This window comes from Phyllostomus hastatus, unplaced genomic scaffold (assembly GCF_019186645.2).
Source record: "Phyllostomus hastatus isolate PE091 unplaced genomic scaffold, TTU_PhHast_1.1 phas_contig_34, whole genome shotgun sequence".
NCBI lineage: Eukaryota > Metazoa > Chordata > Mammalia > Chiroptera > Phyllostomidae > Phyllostomus > Phyllostomus hastatus.
In genome coordinates, this window is record NW_025333857.1 from 17,815,333 (window position 1) to 17,831,322 (window position 15,990).

Here is a 15,990-nt window from a genome sequence, read left to right on the forward strand (position 1 = left end):
CATTGTAGGTTTTCCTATGGGAGAAAGGCTTCCGTTGACCAAGATAAATATTCTGGATGTTTTCTTCTCTGCAAATGTTAAATTTCTATTTTAATCATAGTCTGAGTTTGTTAATATGAATCACTCTTGGACCTGTTCACCCCAGTAAACCAACTGATCAGATACTGTACTCTCTGCACCCTGAGTGGGAAAAAATGCCTCAAAGTGTGGGTATTCCAAGAAACCAGTCTTGAGTCCTGGTGGCCATATTTAGCTTTTCTTAACTACCAAGCATTATTCCGGTACAAATGATGCCCTTTTGAGGCTATTCTAAGTAACCTTCTGTAGTAAAGTATTTGACTGTGAATTAACTCTCAACACCTATAATGTTGTGTTATTGTTGTTGTTGTGTGTAGAAAATATCAGAGAACGTTATGGAACTCTCACAGGCGAGCTACATATGATTGAACTGGAGAAAGGTCGTAGTGGTTTGGGTCTCAGTCTTGCTGGGAACAAAGACCGATCCAGAATGAGTGTCTTTATAGTGGGGATTGATCCAAATGGAGCAGCTGGGAAAGATGGTCGATTACAGATTGCAGATGAGCTTCTAGAGGTAATTTCTTGTGGAAAATGCTGAACTTACTTTTGTGGAATCGGTGCAGTGGAATCAGCAGTTTCTAGAAAATTCACCTGGGCCTCATATGGTGATGTAGAAAACTATTGCTTGCCTAATAAAATAGATGCATTACAGCAAATTTCACACTAAACCAAATCTCTGCTAAGGAAAGTCCATGTTCCCATTAACTTACATTTAAAGGTCATGACTGTGTAGCACCAGAAACAATTTTTGCCTCAAGACAGTAATAAAGATTACACTTAAACAAACCTTTTTGTGTGTGCTGCATTTATTAGGAGCTTTTGAAAAGCCAAATGACCAATCATTCCTCAGTAATGAGACTAACCCATTAGACATTCTGTAAGTTGAATTCCTAATGGTAGAGTGATGGATGTTGGGTGCATTGGGGTCAAGGTTAAGGCTAAATAAATAAAACAGTAACTTAGCCCTCCACACAAAATAAATTTGTGGATCATACTTTATAGTGTTTAGCATTGATTTGCCTGTTTTGTTTGTCCTTGCTTCCTGTAGGTTGGGATCCACATATTTTTATATTGCCTCAGTACTCTGTACTGTGCTTCACAGACACAATGTGCTGCCCAAATCCTGGATCTGTGAGCACTCTTTCTCGCAGTGGCCTGTGCCCAGGGCTTGAGTTTTGGGACTAAGTAGAAACTATAACAGTAGGGGACCTCTTGGGATGCTCTGTGCAGGTCACAAGTGCTTCCACAGAGCCCTTGCTTTATACAGAACATGCTGAAGCCCAATGCCCGCCAAGAAATTTACTCTCTGCTCTCCTACAGTACTCTCAGTCCAACTACTGCCTCTTTAGTTTAGGGAGATCAGACTGTATGACATCATTTTAATGTTGGCTTTTAAAGATTTTATTTACTTATTTTTAGAGAGAGAAGGGAGGGAGATAGAGAGAAAGAGAAACATCAATGTGTGGTTCCTGGGGGTTATGGCCTGCAACCCAGGCACGTACCCTGGCTGGGAATCGAACCTGAGACACTTTGGTTCCCAGCCCGTGCTCAATCCACTGAGCTATGCCAGCCAGGTTAATGTTGGCTTTTAATATGAGCTTTTTCAAAGTCAGTTCATGTTCTGAGAAAGAGATTATACAAGTGTATATATAAACATAAAAATATATATAATATTTAAAGTAAGAAATAAATATACTTTTCATGAGCTAGCTAGGACGATAACCATTTCCAAAATTAAAATTACAAGTTCAATTAATGATATTTATTTCCCATAGATCAATGGTCAAATTTTATATGGAAGAAGTCATCAGAATGCTTCATCAATCATTAAATGTGCCCCTTTTAAAGTAAAAATAATTTTTATCAGGTGAGCATTTTCTTTTTCTGATTTACTAAATACATTGTGTTAGCCTTTCAATTCTGAGTTCTTTTGAATGAAAATAAAGCATATATAAATGTGTTAGTGTTACAGTTCCAGGTCTTTGAAATGATAGAATTTTCTCTAGTAATCCTTTTGAATCTCAAAGTAAAAGATTGAAAATAATGTGAATCATTGTGATATGACAGGTCATTGTATTTTCTCTTAGAAATAAAGATGCAGTGAGTCAGATGGCTGTATGTCCTGGAAATACAGTAGAAGCTTTGTCTTCTACCTCAGAGAATCTTCAAAATACGGAGGTATGTAGCACATGTTTGCTTCTCTGGGAAGATTTAATTGATATACCACTTATTAACTCAACAAGTATAGAACCCTTACAGGCTATCAAAGATAAATAAGTCATAGCCTCAGCCCCGCTGAAGTTTATAGCCCAGTACAAGAAGCACTCGAGTAAGTAAGCTCACCACTTACATGAAGGCTAGTAGTAGAGTTTACATTAAGGATAATGAAGGTAGAAGACAAGGTGTCAGTTCCACCCCTGGAGACAAAGTGAGAATAAGACTTAAGAGAGGAGGTTACTTGTAGGTAGGTAGGAAGAAGACTTGGGGGCAAAAACATTGCAAGTAGATGGCATGGATTGAGCAATGGTGTAGAAGCTCTGGCAAATGCAGACCACTTAACGCTGAAGGACATACTGAACAGTAAGAGGTGGGGAATAGGAGCTGGTAAGGAAGGGTCACTGAGAAGAGAGGGAGGGAGGGTCAGATTATGGGACTGTGATGAAGACTTTGTCTTTGAGGCCATGTTGTTAGGTACTCAAAGAATGAGAACTGTATTTTTTAAAACTTCTTTGGAAGTGGTGCAGAGAAGAATCAGAGGTTGCAGGAAAGAAAAGTTAAGTTAAAGGGAGTAAGAAAATTATCAGAGTGGATAACAAGGTCCTGAGCTAATGTTAAAAAAAAAAAAAAAAGGAATGGTTACATCATATACATCATGAGTAAGACCTCGCTAGATTCTTCATCCACAGCTAAATGTACTCATTGGGGAAAGATGAATGGTTGAGAATTTATTTATCCAACAAATATTTACTGGATAAATACATATATATATTTATTGGGTATATATATGTTTGTTTATTTATTGGGATATATATATATATATATGACCTTGTATAGGTCCTATATTTTGGACAGGGGACAGACTGGTGAATGAAACAGATAAGATGTACAAGGCTTCCAGATGTCTGACTTGGTGACTTGAGGGATGGCTGACATTTACTAAAGTTTTTTTAAAAATTAAAGGAGGAACAAATATTCATAAAACTAGAACTCATGTATTTGAGTCAGCTTAAGATTGAAGTATAGTATACATTTGACCTAGTGCTTAGAGATGGATTATCTTAGACAGATTTGGCATGAAGGGCAAGGTTCTTACCTACAGAGAACATTTAGAGAGAAGAGGGCCAAGGACAGGATTATGTGTTATCAGCATAAGGAAGAAGGCTCACACAGAGTGGTCAGAGATGATGAAGAACCAGACAGACATGTTGCATGGCAGCTGATGAGAACACATTTCAAGAAGAGGATGTCCTACAACTTTGATACTGCAAACAGGCCCAATAAGAAGATGAATAAAGAAAGTCCATTGGACTTGGCAGTTAGGAAATTATTAGTGATTCCTGAGAAAGCAAAATATGAGTAAGAAGTTAGAAAAAAAGGCAGTGGCTAGAGGGTGACAAAAAATGCAGAGTTTTTTGGTGGAAGTTCTGTTCTTATTTGTTAAGCTTTGGAGGCATGTTTCAGATGACTAGAAGGATATAATAGAAAGAGGAAAAGTTGAAAATTAGAAGAGCCATGATGATTATCAGTGGGAGAAGGTATAGGAAAGGAAACACTGTTCCCTAAATAAACATATAAACATGAGGCTTTGTCTGTATATCAGATAGATGTGTAACCTGTTGTCTCATCCTGGGGAACTGAGTAATTGCCCGTAATGGTAAACTGAGTGAAGTGGCTTTTTATGATTGTAAAGGAGAAAATTTTATTTTCATATGGATTGTACCAAATATATTCCTTAATGAAGTGGAGTATTTTAGTAATTTTCAGGGAAAACATTTAATAGCTTCTAAAATCACTTCATAACTAACACAGTAAAAAAACAAAAAACATCTGCTGGTGTTCTGTGTGTCAGTAAGTTTCACTGTTTGGTGGCTGGATTGCTAGTAGATTGCATTATAGAGTCAATCCAGGCAGTTTGAAAACCATATTGTGTCTCTGTGATCTAAAATAATTGCTGTCTAATCACACCTCATTAGTATTTTGAAGAGACTATACTGTTCATAAATGTAATAAAATGTTAAAATAGTAATAATGAATTGCAATATATGAAATAATTGTGAATAAGTGGCCCCTGTATTTAAACAAACAAGAATGAGTAACACTTACTTACTGTTTTTGCCATTTCTTTCTCTCTGTCAGGCTGAATCAAGTGTTGCAACTTCTGAGGCAGCTGTGGACCTCAGTTCATTTAAAAATGTGCAACACCTGGAGCTTCCCAAGGTAAATCTGCTTTGAATTAGAATGAAATTATGCAAGTCCCCTCACACCGCTGTTCTGACCCACTGGTTCTCAAAAGTGTGGTCTCCGGACCACCTGCATCAGTATGACCTGGGATCTTCTTAGAAATGCAGTTGTTTGAGGCCACTCAGACCTACTGAATGGGTAACTCTGGGGTGGGCCCCCCACTCCGTGTTTCAGTATTCCAGTGAATGCTAACATGTCAGAACCACTCTGCTAACTGATACTTTAGCAGGGACCCCACTTTTCCTCCTTTATGGTAGCCCAAGATCTGAAATTTCATGGTCCCTCTTTTGATTTATTTACCAAGGATTTGCAGTGGGGAAAAGTAAAGAATAAAGAAAGAGAAGTTATAGTCCTTTTCCTTCATAAAACTGAAAGCTCACATTACTAGAACTTTCACTGATAGATACCAATGAGGTTATTTGCTATTGAAAAGATCTAAACCTTAGGTTCAAATGATGGTTTTCAAGAAGTGGTTTGCTGAATAGAAACCTATAAATGCTTTCAGGTGCTGTAGGCTCATGCTAGCCTGCAGGTGGACAGGATGCATGAGAGTAGGAGCAGAAAGAGCAGTGAAGTGCTGAGGGGTAAGAGGAAGGAAGGAGATGGGATGAGAGATAGGAGGATATTCACATAAATTGCATGATGCCACAACACCTGAGATTTAGCGGCAGTCTGTCACAGTTGTATCTGTTCTTCATTAGGTATATAAGGGCTGTCCAGAAAAAGTCCAGCCATTGTTAATATAATGAAAACAGTTTGTGCAACATAGATGTAACCTGGCAGCCAAGGAGAGTGGACTGGAGGGTGCCTGCATGAACAGTGACTACTTCATTGTCTTAGGCAGTGGGGGCAGTAGATGCCATTGAGTGAGCATGTGTACTGAGTGGTTGTCACATTCACATGACTGAGCAAGTAGAGAAACAAATCTGCATCAGATTTTGTGTTAAGCTTGAATATTGCTCCCTGGATACTAAGTCCGATGATTCAGAAGGCTGCAGCTATGGGCATCTGGTGATCAACAGCTTCATCACAACAACGTGGCTGCTCATGCATTACATCTCATGCAGCGTTCTTTGGCAAAACATCAAATCATCCAGGTGACTCAGCCCCTCTACAGCCCAGATTTGGTGCCCTGTGACTTCTGGCTTTTCCCAAACTAAAATCACCTTTGAATGGGAAGAGATTTCAGAGCTTTGATGAGATTCAGGAAAATATGGTGGGGTAGATGATGATGATGGGGAGAACTGTGTGAGGTCCCAAGGTGCCTACTTTGAAGGGGACTAAGACATCATTGTCCTGTGTACAGTGTTTCTTGTATCTTGTATCTTCTTCAGTAAATGTCTCTTTTTCATAGTACATGGCTGGGTACTTTCTGGATAGACCTTGTATACTTGACACATTGTGTGATCTACATTTTCTTCAGTTTTTTCACCTGTAAATTGGATATGATAGTATGATCTTTGCTGTAAATAATTGTAAGTATTAAATGAGTTCTTTATAAAGTGGTTGGCATAATGCCTGGCTCATGGTCAGACCTTGTTAAGCATTTAGGAGAAAAAAAATACTGTGACTTTGCTGGGGTTTTTGTTTTTTGTTTTTATAACCCTGCATATACATTTAAGAGAAGTCTTTCTTAATGGGCCACTCATATTGTAGGCGGAGGGAAAAGAAGAAAAGTCATTGAAGCTTCTTTCTTTTCTACCAAGAAGTCTACACATTCAAGAATCCCTCATTCCACTGCTAATTAGCACCTTCCTCTTCCCACTGCTGATTTCAGGGTTGCATTGCCTTTCACAGTTCCTTTATAAGATCCTTTTCTTCATTGCAGCTAACTTGAATCAAGAGCCCGAGGAGATTATTTTAAGAATTCATCCCTTCTTGTCTTTGCTTACATTGGAATGTCCTTCTGCCTTTTTTTTTTTTTAGTTTAGTTTAAATAAATCCCACATGACTCAAGACCTAGCATGATCTTACTTCTGTTTATTTTGAAATAGTTCTTCAATATTCTGGCCTATATAATGCTTATTATTGATGTCTTCATTTATTTGTCATTTAACCATGCATGGCCCAACAGTGTCTCTCTTATGCTGAACTTTCATGTGGGTATATTTTCTACACATCTAAATTGCATATTGAGAGAAGTAACTCTTAAACTCCCTCTTCCATTACCTTACATAGTATGGTGTACCCTAGTTCATACTAAGCATTCGTGAGGGAAGAATGACGGCCGCTTACACAGAGTGTGTGTACAGGGGAAAGACGTCAAGGCAGGAGAGTCGAGAAGGAGAGAGCAGTTCTTGTAACTGTTCAAAATGGGAGCTAATGTAACAGGTCATTCTGAGTTCCGTTTTGACTTCTTAGAAACTCTCTTGACAGGTCGATTATCTTCTTTTTTCTTTTAATTCTTTTTTAAGTGGGAAACTAGAAGTATAAACAAAAAGTTCATAATGTATATGTGTTCATAAATGAACACCCAGAAAGAGAAATGAACACTCAGCGGAAAGTTCAATTTAAGAGACAAATATCTTTGGTTAAAGATTTATCTTTAGCTCACTTTGCTGTAGGAAAGTACATATGCATAAAAGCAAGTAACAGACTTACATGACTGCCAGAGATATGTTTCATATCTATTCAATTTTATATGGTGAAAGTCTTCAAATACAATTAAAAGTTTTTCTTCTTCTGAATTTAGGATATCTTCCAACTTCAGAGTAGTTCTCCTGATAATGGAGTAGCATGTTTAGTTTAGTTTGACTTTTAATTCCTGTTTACTCATTTTTAGCTCTTTAATTATACAACTGTTCCTTTATATATTTCCTTAATTTGTTTCATATTCCCTTTATGGTGGTGTTTTTATAACTAGCTCAAAACAATGTTTCTCAGATCTTTTTTTTTATTAAGGACTAAATGTGCTGTGGCAGAAGCAGGGTGGAAAGTGGAGCAGCTAGAAGAGAAATTGCACACTCTCACCTTGTCTTCCTTACTTATATGTCCTCCTGCCTTGATATCAATAAATTGTCTAGAGATGTGTACATACTTGTTTCGTAATATTCTAAGTGGGATTGGGGCATATTTATACATGTAAATGTGTAGTGTATTGTTCCTTTTGTAACTGCCTGTTGCAAATAACAAAAAACATACTCCTCACTCCTAAAGAAGGACATTTACGGGCTCCGGGGTGTTGATCTTGTGGCGCAGCAGGGTCATCAGAACCAGTCCTTTGCTCTCCCCCTATAGCCGTGTCAGCTAGATCCCAAGGTGGGTCAGCTAGATCCCAAGGCGGGTCTTCCTCATAGTTCTAGAATGGTTGTGAACCATAGTTGGGCTCAGCTGCTACTTCTTTCACATATAATTAGGGGTTGAGGGAGAGAGTATCCCAAAATTCTAACCTAAAGTCCCGAGATTCATCCTAACTGAACCAGTTCAGATCACATACCTTCTCCTGAGCTGAGACTGTTGCTGTGAAATAACATTGTGCAGTTGACTTAAACCCCATCCTTGGAGCTATTTATTGCTGCATAACAAATTACCTCAGAACTAGCTACTTAAAACAATAGACATTTATTATTCTCACAGTTTCTGCGGGTCAGGAATTTGAGAGCAGTTTAGCTGGGTTATCTGGTTCAGACTGTCTTGTACAGTTGCCAGCAAACTCCCAGCAAGGGCTGCAAGTCACCTGAAGGCTTGACTGGGGCTGGAGGGTCCATATGCAGTCACGATTGTTACTCTGACAGCTATTGGCAAGAGTCCGTATTTCCTCTGCGCGGGACTGCTGGAGTGTCCTCATGATATGGCAGCGGCTTTTCTCTGAGTGAGTGATCCAAGAGAAGGAGCAAGAGGAGGTTCTTAGGCCCTTTTTGACTTCATTGTGAAGTGGCACATTATCATTTCTGCTTTACTGTATTTATTGCATTAAGTTGCCAAGTCCAGCTCACACTCAGGAATCCCTTCTTGAAGGGAAGAATATCCAAGGGTTTGTGAACATGTTTGAACACCACCACTAAACACATAGGCAAAGGAGGGAGGGGCGTATATATATGTTGTTTGAGGCAGCAGGGGAAGGGGGACTGGATATTCTACTGAAAACCTGTGAGTTTGTTTAAGGCAGTAAGATGAGAATGAGCATTAGGTAAACAACCAGCTGATGCCCACTGAATACACTTAAGTGAATAGACAATAATAGAATCAGATCTGACTTGAATACATACAATCATTGTAGATACAGAGTGTTACTTATTCAAACAAATGTATTTTTGTAATAATTAGAAAGACCTTTAGTGTGGAAATTCCCAAATAGAGGTTAACTGAATTATTAATATTTAGCATTGGCATTGGGATTATGTCAGTGTAGTAGAACCTTGACCTTCCTATTTATTAAGCCTGATTCTTTGACTACTAGATCAGATTTCAGGGTTTGAAAATACTGGCATGTTTAAAGAATTTATCTGAAGTAAATTTGAGTATATCCTGTAGTGTTATTAGCAGGAGAAATGTATGTATAATAACAACACTTGTATAATGCATCAACTTTTCAAGCCCTTTCTTACTACATTTGATCCTCACAGCCACCTTGCTATTGGGCAAGTATTACTATTCCTTTTTTTGGCTTGTCTTTAGAAAAGAAAATTGAGGTTTAGAGATTTAAGTGGCGGGTCCAAATTTCTACAGCTAGGCAGGAAGTAAATTAGAACCAAGCTCTGTTCACCCTTAAAGTGCAGCTTGGTTTCATACACATGACTCACTGCCTGGGAAGAGAGCAGTGGCTGAGAGATGCACAGTGACAGTCTGAAAGTCTTCAGGCAATAATAGTCTGCCTCAGAAAAGCCAGCCTTGGTACTCTTTACAATGTCAGTGAAGCCTCCCCTGGGTGTCTTGGTTGTGACCCGAAATGCCCAAGGGCGAGCTTTGGCTGCTATGTCAACTTTCCAGAGGAAATATGCAGAGGCTCCCTTTATCTTGTTGCTTCGTATTTCCCTAGATGGAGACTGTAGTAGAAGAGGATCCCAGCTCAAACCAGAACAAAAATGTTCAAAACCCTATTTAATTTTATGAACATAAATAGTAAAGAAAGGTAAAAGCTAGTATTATTGAACTTTTGGTTTTGATAAGAGCAAATGTGGAAAATGCACAGTAGATGCTGCTGCCTAGCTTTGCCAGGTTTCCAGTGCACATATTTGGGCTCAGGGTTGAGAATGTTCTCATTCTGCACCCGATCAAAACACAAATCCCTGGAGAAACCTACTGAGCCTCAGAAAGGACAGAGCATACAGCAGTCATTGCAGTCTAGCCGCTAAAGAAAGAGACGTGCAGAGGGGAGGAGGAGCCCATCTTGGTAGTTTTTCTAAGCTTGGGCCAGAAAGAGAAAGCAGGGGATACTTTGGTTTTGATTGACTTAGTGAGTTACGCCCAATTAAATTCTCAAACATTATATGTTCATTGAATTATTGAATGCTTTTTTGTTTGCAGGATATTTTGCTAAAGGTACTAGAGATATATTGCTGGATATATATGCTAAAGATACTATAGACAGTAGGCATATAGGAGGAATGAAAATGCAGAGTGGGGCAAAAGTAGGTTTACAATTATGAGTATGCAAAACACGGTTTACTCTTATATTATTATTGTGTTATTTTCCATATGAACAACAATAAACCTACTTTTGTTCCACCATCTATTTAAATATTTGATGGAGGATTATTTATTCCTATTTAAAAAATGTGAAAGTTTGTATAAGAAAAAAAGAGATTTCTAATAGAGGTCATTAGAACAGTTTAAATTTCTTTCTTAGTCCCTGGAAAGAAGATGACATTCAGAACTTAGGGCCATTTCCATTTGGATAAAATTAGTGTTTCAAATTTTCTGCCTGGTCTTGTTTTTATTTCTCTAGGATCAAGGGGGTTTGGGCATTGCTATCAGTGAGGAGGACACGCTCAGCGGGGTCATCATAAAGAGCTTAACAGAGCATGGGGTAGCAGCCAAGGTGAGGCTTCAACTTTCTCATGTCCAACCATGGTGGAGGAGGAAGTTACTTCTGCAAAATCTCTCAAATCTTCCATGTGTCCATTTAGGATGGACGGCTCCAAGTTGGAGACCAAATCTTGGCTATAGATGATGAAGTTGTTGTTGGCTATCCTGTTGAAAAGGTACTTTTTCTTTAAAAAAAAAAAAAGCAAACAGTGCTGTGAAGCTGCTCTTGGTCATGGCTGACGTGTGTGTGTGTGTGTGTGTGTGTGTGTGTGTGTGTGTATGCACGCGCGCACGTGTGCATAGCTGGTCCCAGGGAGTTGGAGCTGTGTAGCTGTATCACACAGACACCCTATGGAAGAGAGGAGATTATTTGGAAGTTCTTCAATTTTTATTTTCTATTTTCCAGTCAAGGCAATGTTGAGCTATTTTCTGTTATCTGGTAAAAATCTGGTGTTCAGTGGACATTTATATAAATACCATTTCCTATCATTTCCATTTTCCCTTAGGAAAGTATAAACTTCTAAGCAAAGGTCAACTTAGTTTTAAGACCAAAGGAATATTTTTATGAATGTTTGTTCCCATAACTGACTAGCCACTGTGTATATTGCTTGATAAACAGAGTTTAGCACTCAGTCACTAAGTGAAGTAAAGCCAGTAGAAGTTAGTTCTCACAAAAATGTATAATTCTAATTGGGGTTAACAGTTATTTGTGCCTGAGATTCTTCCTCCTCAAAAGTGTTCATAGTCCTTAGGAACCTCACTCAAGGCCTCTGATACAGAAGTGCCAGGGAAAACACTATGTCTCTCTCAAGATTTGTTGTGCAAATGTCTCCATTTCTACATTGGCCAGCAAGAAGCTTAAATTGATTTTTTTTTTCATTCTGTTTTAATAATTGTATGCATTGATCCTTTAACTCAGATGTCTATATTCTAACTTTCTGTTTGGCTTGATTCTTCTGTTGCATAGTTTTCCTTACTCTACTTTTAACATAAGGGTTTCTATTTTATTAAAAGTTTTTGTGTAAGCTACTTCAGATTCTCTGTAGAATCAGGATGTGGGTAAAATACCCCATGTATATTCTAAGCTTTAGTGCTCCAAAGAAATGGATGAAACTAATTGAAAATATAAAAACTTGAAATCTGTATACTTATATAAGGAAGATGAGTGAGAACTAGACTTGCAAATAGAAGTTAACTGTGGCCTTAATCAGTATGAGGCAAGTAGAGAAACTAGAAAGTATGATCATTCTAGCTTGACCCCTCAAGTCTTGACAAAGAAAGGATTTGCCTCTGACTTCTCTCTCAATTGTACAGTTTTAGATTCCAACTATAATAGTGGCTTATTTGCATAAGTGTACTAATTTGCCTTTGAATATTGTTTCCCCTCCACACCCACCCCCTGCCAGTTTATTAGCCTTTTGAAAACAGCAAAGACAACAGTGAAACTTACCATTCGTTCTGAGAATCCAGATTCCCAGGCTCTTGCTTCAGCAGCTGGTACAACCAATGAAGAAAAAAAGAACAGTCCCCAGTCTGCAATGGTCCCTCGAGCTGGCTCCCCGGAACCAGAGCCTGTCCGAGGTAAGGACTGGCCGTGTGAGTCCTGCGTGTGCCACGCACTGAGAACTGGCAGCAGGTCTTCCCCTGGGAGCCAGCTGCTGCCTGGAGCTCAGTGTTTAAAAGGCCACAGTCAGAGGACTCGGTACCTTGATTCCAGGTATCCGACTGATGATTTAAAAGCATTTTGCACATTTCTTTTTTTACACTGAGCAAGTAATTTAGCTTCTCTATGCCTCAGTTTCTAAATGGATATAGTAAAAAATGGATACAATGATACCACTTCAGCAGTGGAATCAGCTGGTGCCTCGTACTACAAGAAACTCTTAAAAATGCTAGACCTTGTAGTGTGTGTTTGTGGTCGATCTGAGTCCCGTTATTGGGAGGTAACAGTAGGTCTTGTCAAATGAAAGGGTTGTATGTGGTCCATGGGACAACACTCTTTCATTATCACTTCAATGCCACTCTAGTATGTTGAGACACAAATTATTACTTCCAGTTATTTTTTAAGAAAAATTGCACTAGTATTTAATAAATTTCAAGCTTTGCAGCATTGAAGAAAAGTACTTAAACACATTAACATTTTCTGAAGTTGGGGAAAACATATCTTTTGGTAACATTCAGTTATTCTGACAGGTTGTTTAAGGAAACAGCAGTTTATGGCCCTGGCTGGCGTAGCTCAGTGGATTGAGCGTGGGCTGTGAACCAAAGTGTCGCAGGTTCCATTCCCAGTCAGGGTACATACCTGGGTTGCAGGCCATGACCCCCAGCAACCACACATTGATGTTTCTCTCTCTCTTTCTCTTTCTCCCTCCCTTCCCTCTCTTAAAAAATAAATAAATCAATCTTAAAAAAAAAGGAAACAGCAGTTTAAAACATTTGTAATATAGTTGGACAAACAGTCTAAAGTAACACATATCTGATTAAAGTATTTATTTCAAAAGAATGGATAGTTCACTGAATTGTTAAACATTTTTCATGGAAATTTTCTCATTTTTAATTTTATATTCATCCCCAAAAAGCATTGTCTATCAAAATATGAAAAGCTAAACAAAAATGTAGCATAAAAGAAAATATCTTACACCTACTTTTACCACTTCAGGAGCAGGAAACTAGTCTGTCTCTGATTTCCTAAAAGAGAACATCTGGTCTAAAGCTACTTTACCAACTGTCCCAGCTTGCTTAAAATGTGCTGTTCGCTTTATGCTCTTTGGCATATCATAAATCATAAGATATAAAGACTATAATAAAATGAGATGTGAACTTACATTAGCCTCAGTTTTTCATACTCTATTCTGATTGCTTCAATTCTGAGCATATATGTACCAATATGTATTATATGCATTTATAAGACATCATGTAAGACATAGGAAAGATACTGCAAGTGATCTCACTTGATTATAAACTCAGCTATTAAGTGCAGCTACATAATGCTCAGATTTGAGTACATGATAAGAGATGCTCTACAATAACAAGAAGTGGAGAACAGAAACAGAGAAGCCCTGAGAGGCAGGCACCATGACAAAATTGTTGATATTCTGTGCGTTTTGTGGTCTTCCCTGACTGTGTTGTGGGGCCTGCCACACATCTCACTTCTGAGCTTTACAAATCATGATTTCATAAGAAGTTTATTTGGCTCAGGTGAAATGTAGAATATCGGTGAAACTAGAGGTTTAGTTCAACTCTTCTGTTCTCATTCCTTTATACATACTATCTCTAGCAACTTTAAAAATACAGAAATAGTGCAAGAAATAATTTAACAGGTAATTTTGTGCCTGCCACTCTAAATTAACAATGAGAATTTAATCATATTTGTTTTGATAGTTTAGTCACTAGAAGATTAAGGTGAGTTTGAAGTCTTGTCCCAGTCTTGGGCACATTTTTCTGCACCATCTCCCAAAGGTGGCGGGTTTACTGTCTGTGCCTTCAAATCAATTTCATTTGTGTTTTGTTTCATTCTAACTTGTTCTTAGGTACAAGCAGGTCATCGACACCAGCAGTCTTTGCTTCTGACCCTGCCACCTGCCCCATCATCCCAGGCTGCGAGACGATGATTGAGATCTCCAAAGGGCGGACGGGGCTGGGCCTGAGCATCGTCGGGGGGTCCGACACACTGCTGGTGAGGGCACACCCGAGGTCATCCTCCGGGGGCTTCCTCTCAGTCTGTTAAATGACAGAGAACGTCTTACAAAAATGTGCCATTCTTGTTATTTTAATTTGCAGAGCAAATATTTAACTGGATAGGTACTTGTATTTTTATTTTGAGTAAGCCAATTGTGACTCAATCATTTTCTGTTGACTTGGGGTAGTGAACACACAATACAGTGTACAGATGATGTATGATAGAAATGTACACCTGAAACCTGTATAATTTTATTAACCAGTGTCACCTCAATAAATTCAGTTTAAAAAAAGAAAACAAACAGAAGATTCTGTTGTACAACTCGTGATTGCAGCCTTAAGTTTCAGAATATTTCTATGAGTTCACTAGTCCTTGCTGTATTTTAATTTCTTTTTACTGACTTGATATGGTTGGGTTAGACCCATATTGAGAGGAGTCTGTGGATAATTTGTAGGCAAATTTTCTAAATGTCAAATATGCTTTGTCATTTCATATGGGATACAAAAGATGATATGTATCCATAATATATGTGTGTGATTTATATATTTTATAATTTTTAAGCCTCCCTATCATTAGAAGTATAAGCTCCTGTGAACCTTTTTAGCAAAAATTATATTGTTATATTTTTCTTTGAATTTTGATGTGTCTCATATGAATCCAGTGAATGTATAACCCTTATCACTGTCTGTAAAAGTGCAGTGTGTTTTGGCTTCATTTCTGCTCATCATTCCTATGGGAAATGGAATAAAGTAGTACATGTATGATTTGTCTGGGTCCTTAGGGTGCCATTATTATCCATGAAGTTTATGAAGAAGGAGCAGCATGTAAAGATGGAAGACTCTGGGCCGGCGATCAGATTTTAGAGGTACAAATGTTGTGTTGGCCTTTACAGCTAGCAAAGAAACGGCTGGTCTGGGCAGGGGGCTCCTACTGTGTTTGTTTCTCTTTTCCTCCCTCCCTCACACCCTTCTGCCTTCTTTCTTCCCCTTCCTTAACCCACCTGGTCCTGTGTCCCATTTCCATACAGGTGAATGGAATTGACTTGAGAAAGGCCACACACGATGAAGCGATAAATGTCCTGAGACAGACACCACAAAGAGTACGCCTGACACTCTACAGAGACGAGGCCCCATACAAAGAGGAGGACGTGTGTGACACCCTCACTGTTGAGCTACAGAAGAAACCCGGGAAAGGCCTGGGGTTAAGCATTGTTGGTAAAAGGTAAGACTGAAAAGGGCAAGTCCAGTGACCTATTGGAAATGATTGAGTTTAAGGGCTTTTAAAGAGTCCTAGCTATAGTAGAATTTTTATCAACAGCTAGTGTTCTGTAAGTAGCTATTGTCAGCCCACTCAGTGTGAAACATCAAAAGACATTGGTTTTGAACTTTTTCAGTCAGTATTTTGAGGGCTTTTGAAGGCAGCAGAAAAAAAGTCATTTGTTACTTCTGAGTACCTGCTGTGTGCCAGGAAATATGTTAGGTTCTGGGGAGCAGAGTTAAGTACGACTAAAACATGGTTCCCGACCTCTGAAAACTCACAGCTTGGCAAGAATTAAATATATTCTTGCAACAAAGAAACCTGTTGATTAGTGACAGAAATGTATGTGGGGATCCACAGAAGCAGAGGAGAAATGGACAAATAATCCTATTTAAGGGAAGTAGATTAGGAAAACTCCTTTAAAAAGAGGTGCCTAGGCTGAAGCTAAAAGTGATAAATGATGGTTTATGGAAGGGGGTGGAGGACATTCCGGGAGGAGGATCAGCTTGAACAGAGCATGCCATCGAAAGGGAACACTGTAAAGATAG

General features: G+C 38.6%; 1 protein-coding gene across 9 annotated transcripts in view; it reads left to right on the plus strand.

Annotated features, from left to right (window-relative positions):
* MPDZ (multiple PDZ domain crumbs cell polarity complex component) overlaps window positions 1-15,990 on the plus strand; it is a 162,164-nt gene that overhangs the window by 132,779 nt on the left and 13,395 nt on the right. For all 9 annotated transcript variants that reach the window (XM_045840215.1, XM_045840214.1, XM_045840218.1 and 6 more), the window contains 10 exons: window positions 396-592; window positions 1,854-1,945; window positions 2,166-2,256; window positions 4,435-4,515; window positions 10,427-10,519; window positions 10,608-10,682; window positions 11,913-12,087; window positions 14,037-14,182; window positions 14,967-15,050; window positions 15,213-15,406. In XM_045840215.1, coding sequence (XP_045696171.1) covers window positions 396-592; window positions 1,854-1,945; window positions 2,166-2,256; window positions 4,435-4,515; window positions 10,427-10,519; window positions 10,608-10,682; window positions 11,913-12,087; window positions 14,037-14,182; window positions 14,967-15,050; window positions 15,213-15,406 — 1,228 coding nt within the window. The remainder of the gene's footprint in view (window positions 1-395; window positions 593-1,853; window positions 1,946-2,165; window positions 2,257-4,434; window positions 4,516-10,426; window positions 10,520-10,607; window positions 10,683-11,912; window positions 12,088-14,036; window positions 14,183-14,966; window positions 15,051-15,212; window positions 15,407-15,990) is intronic.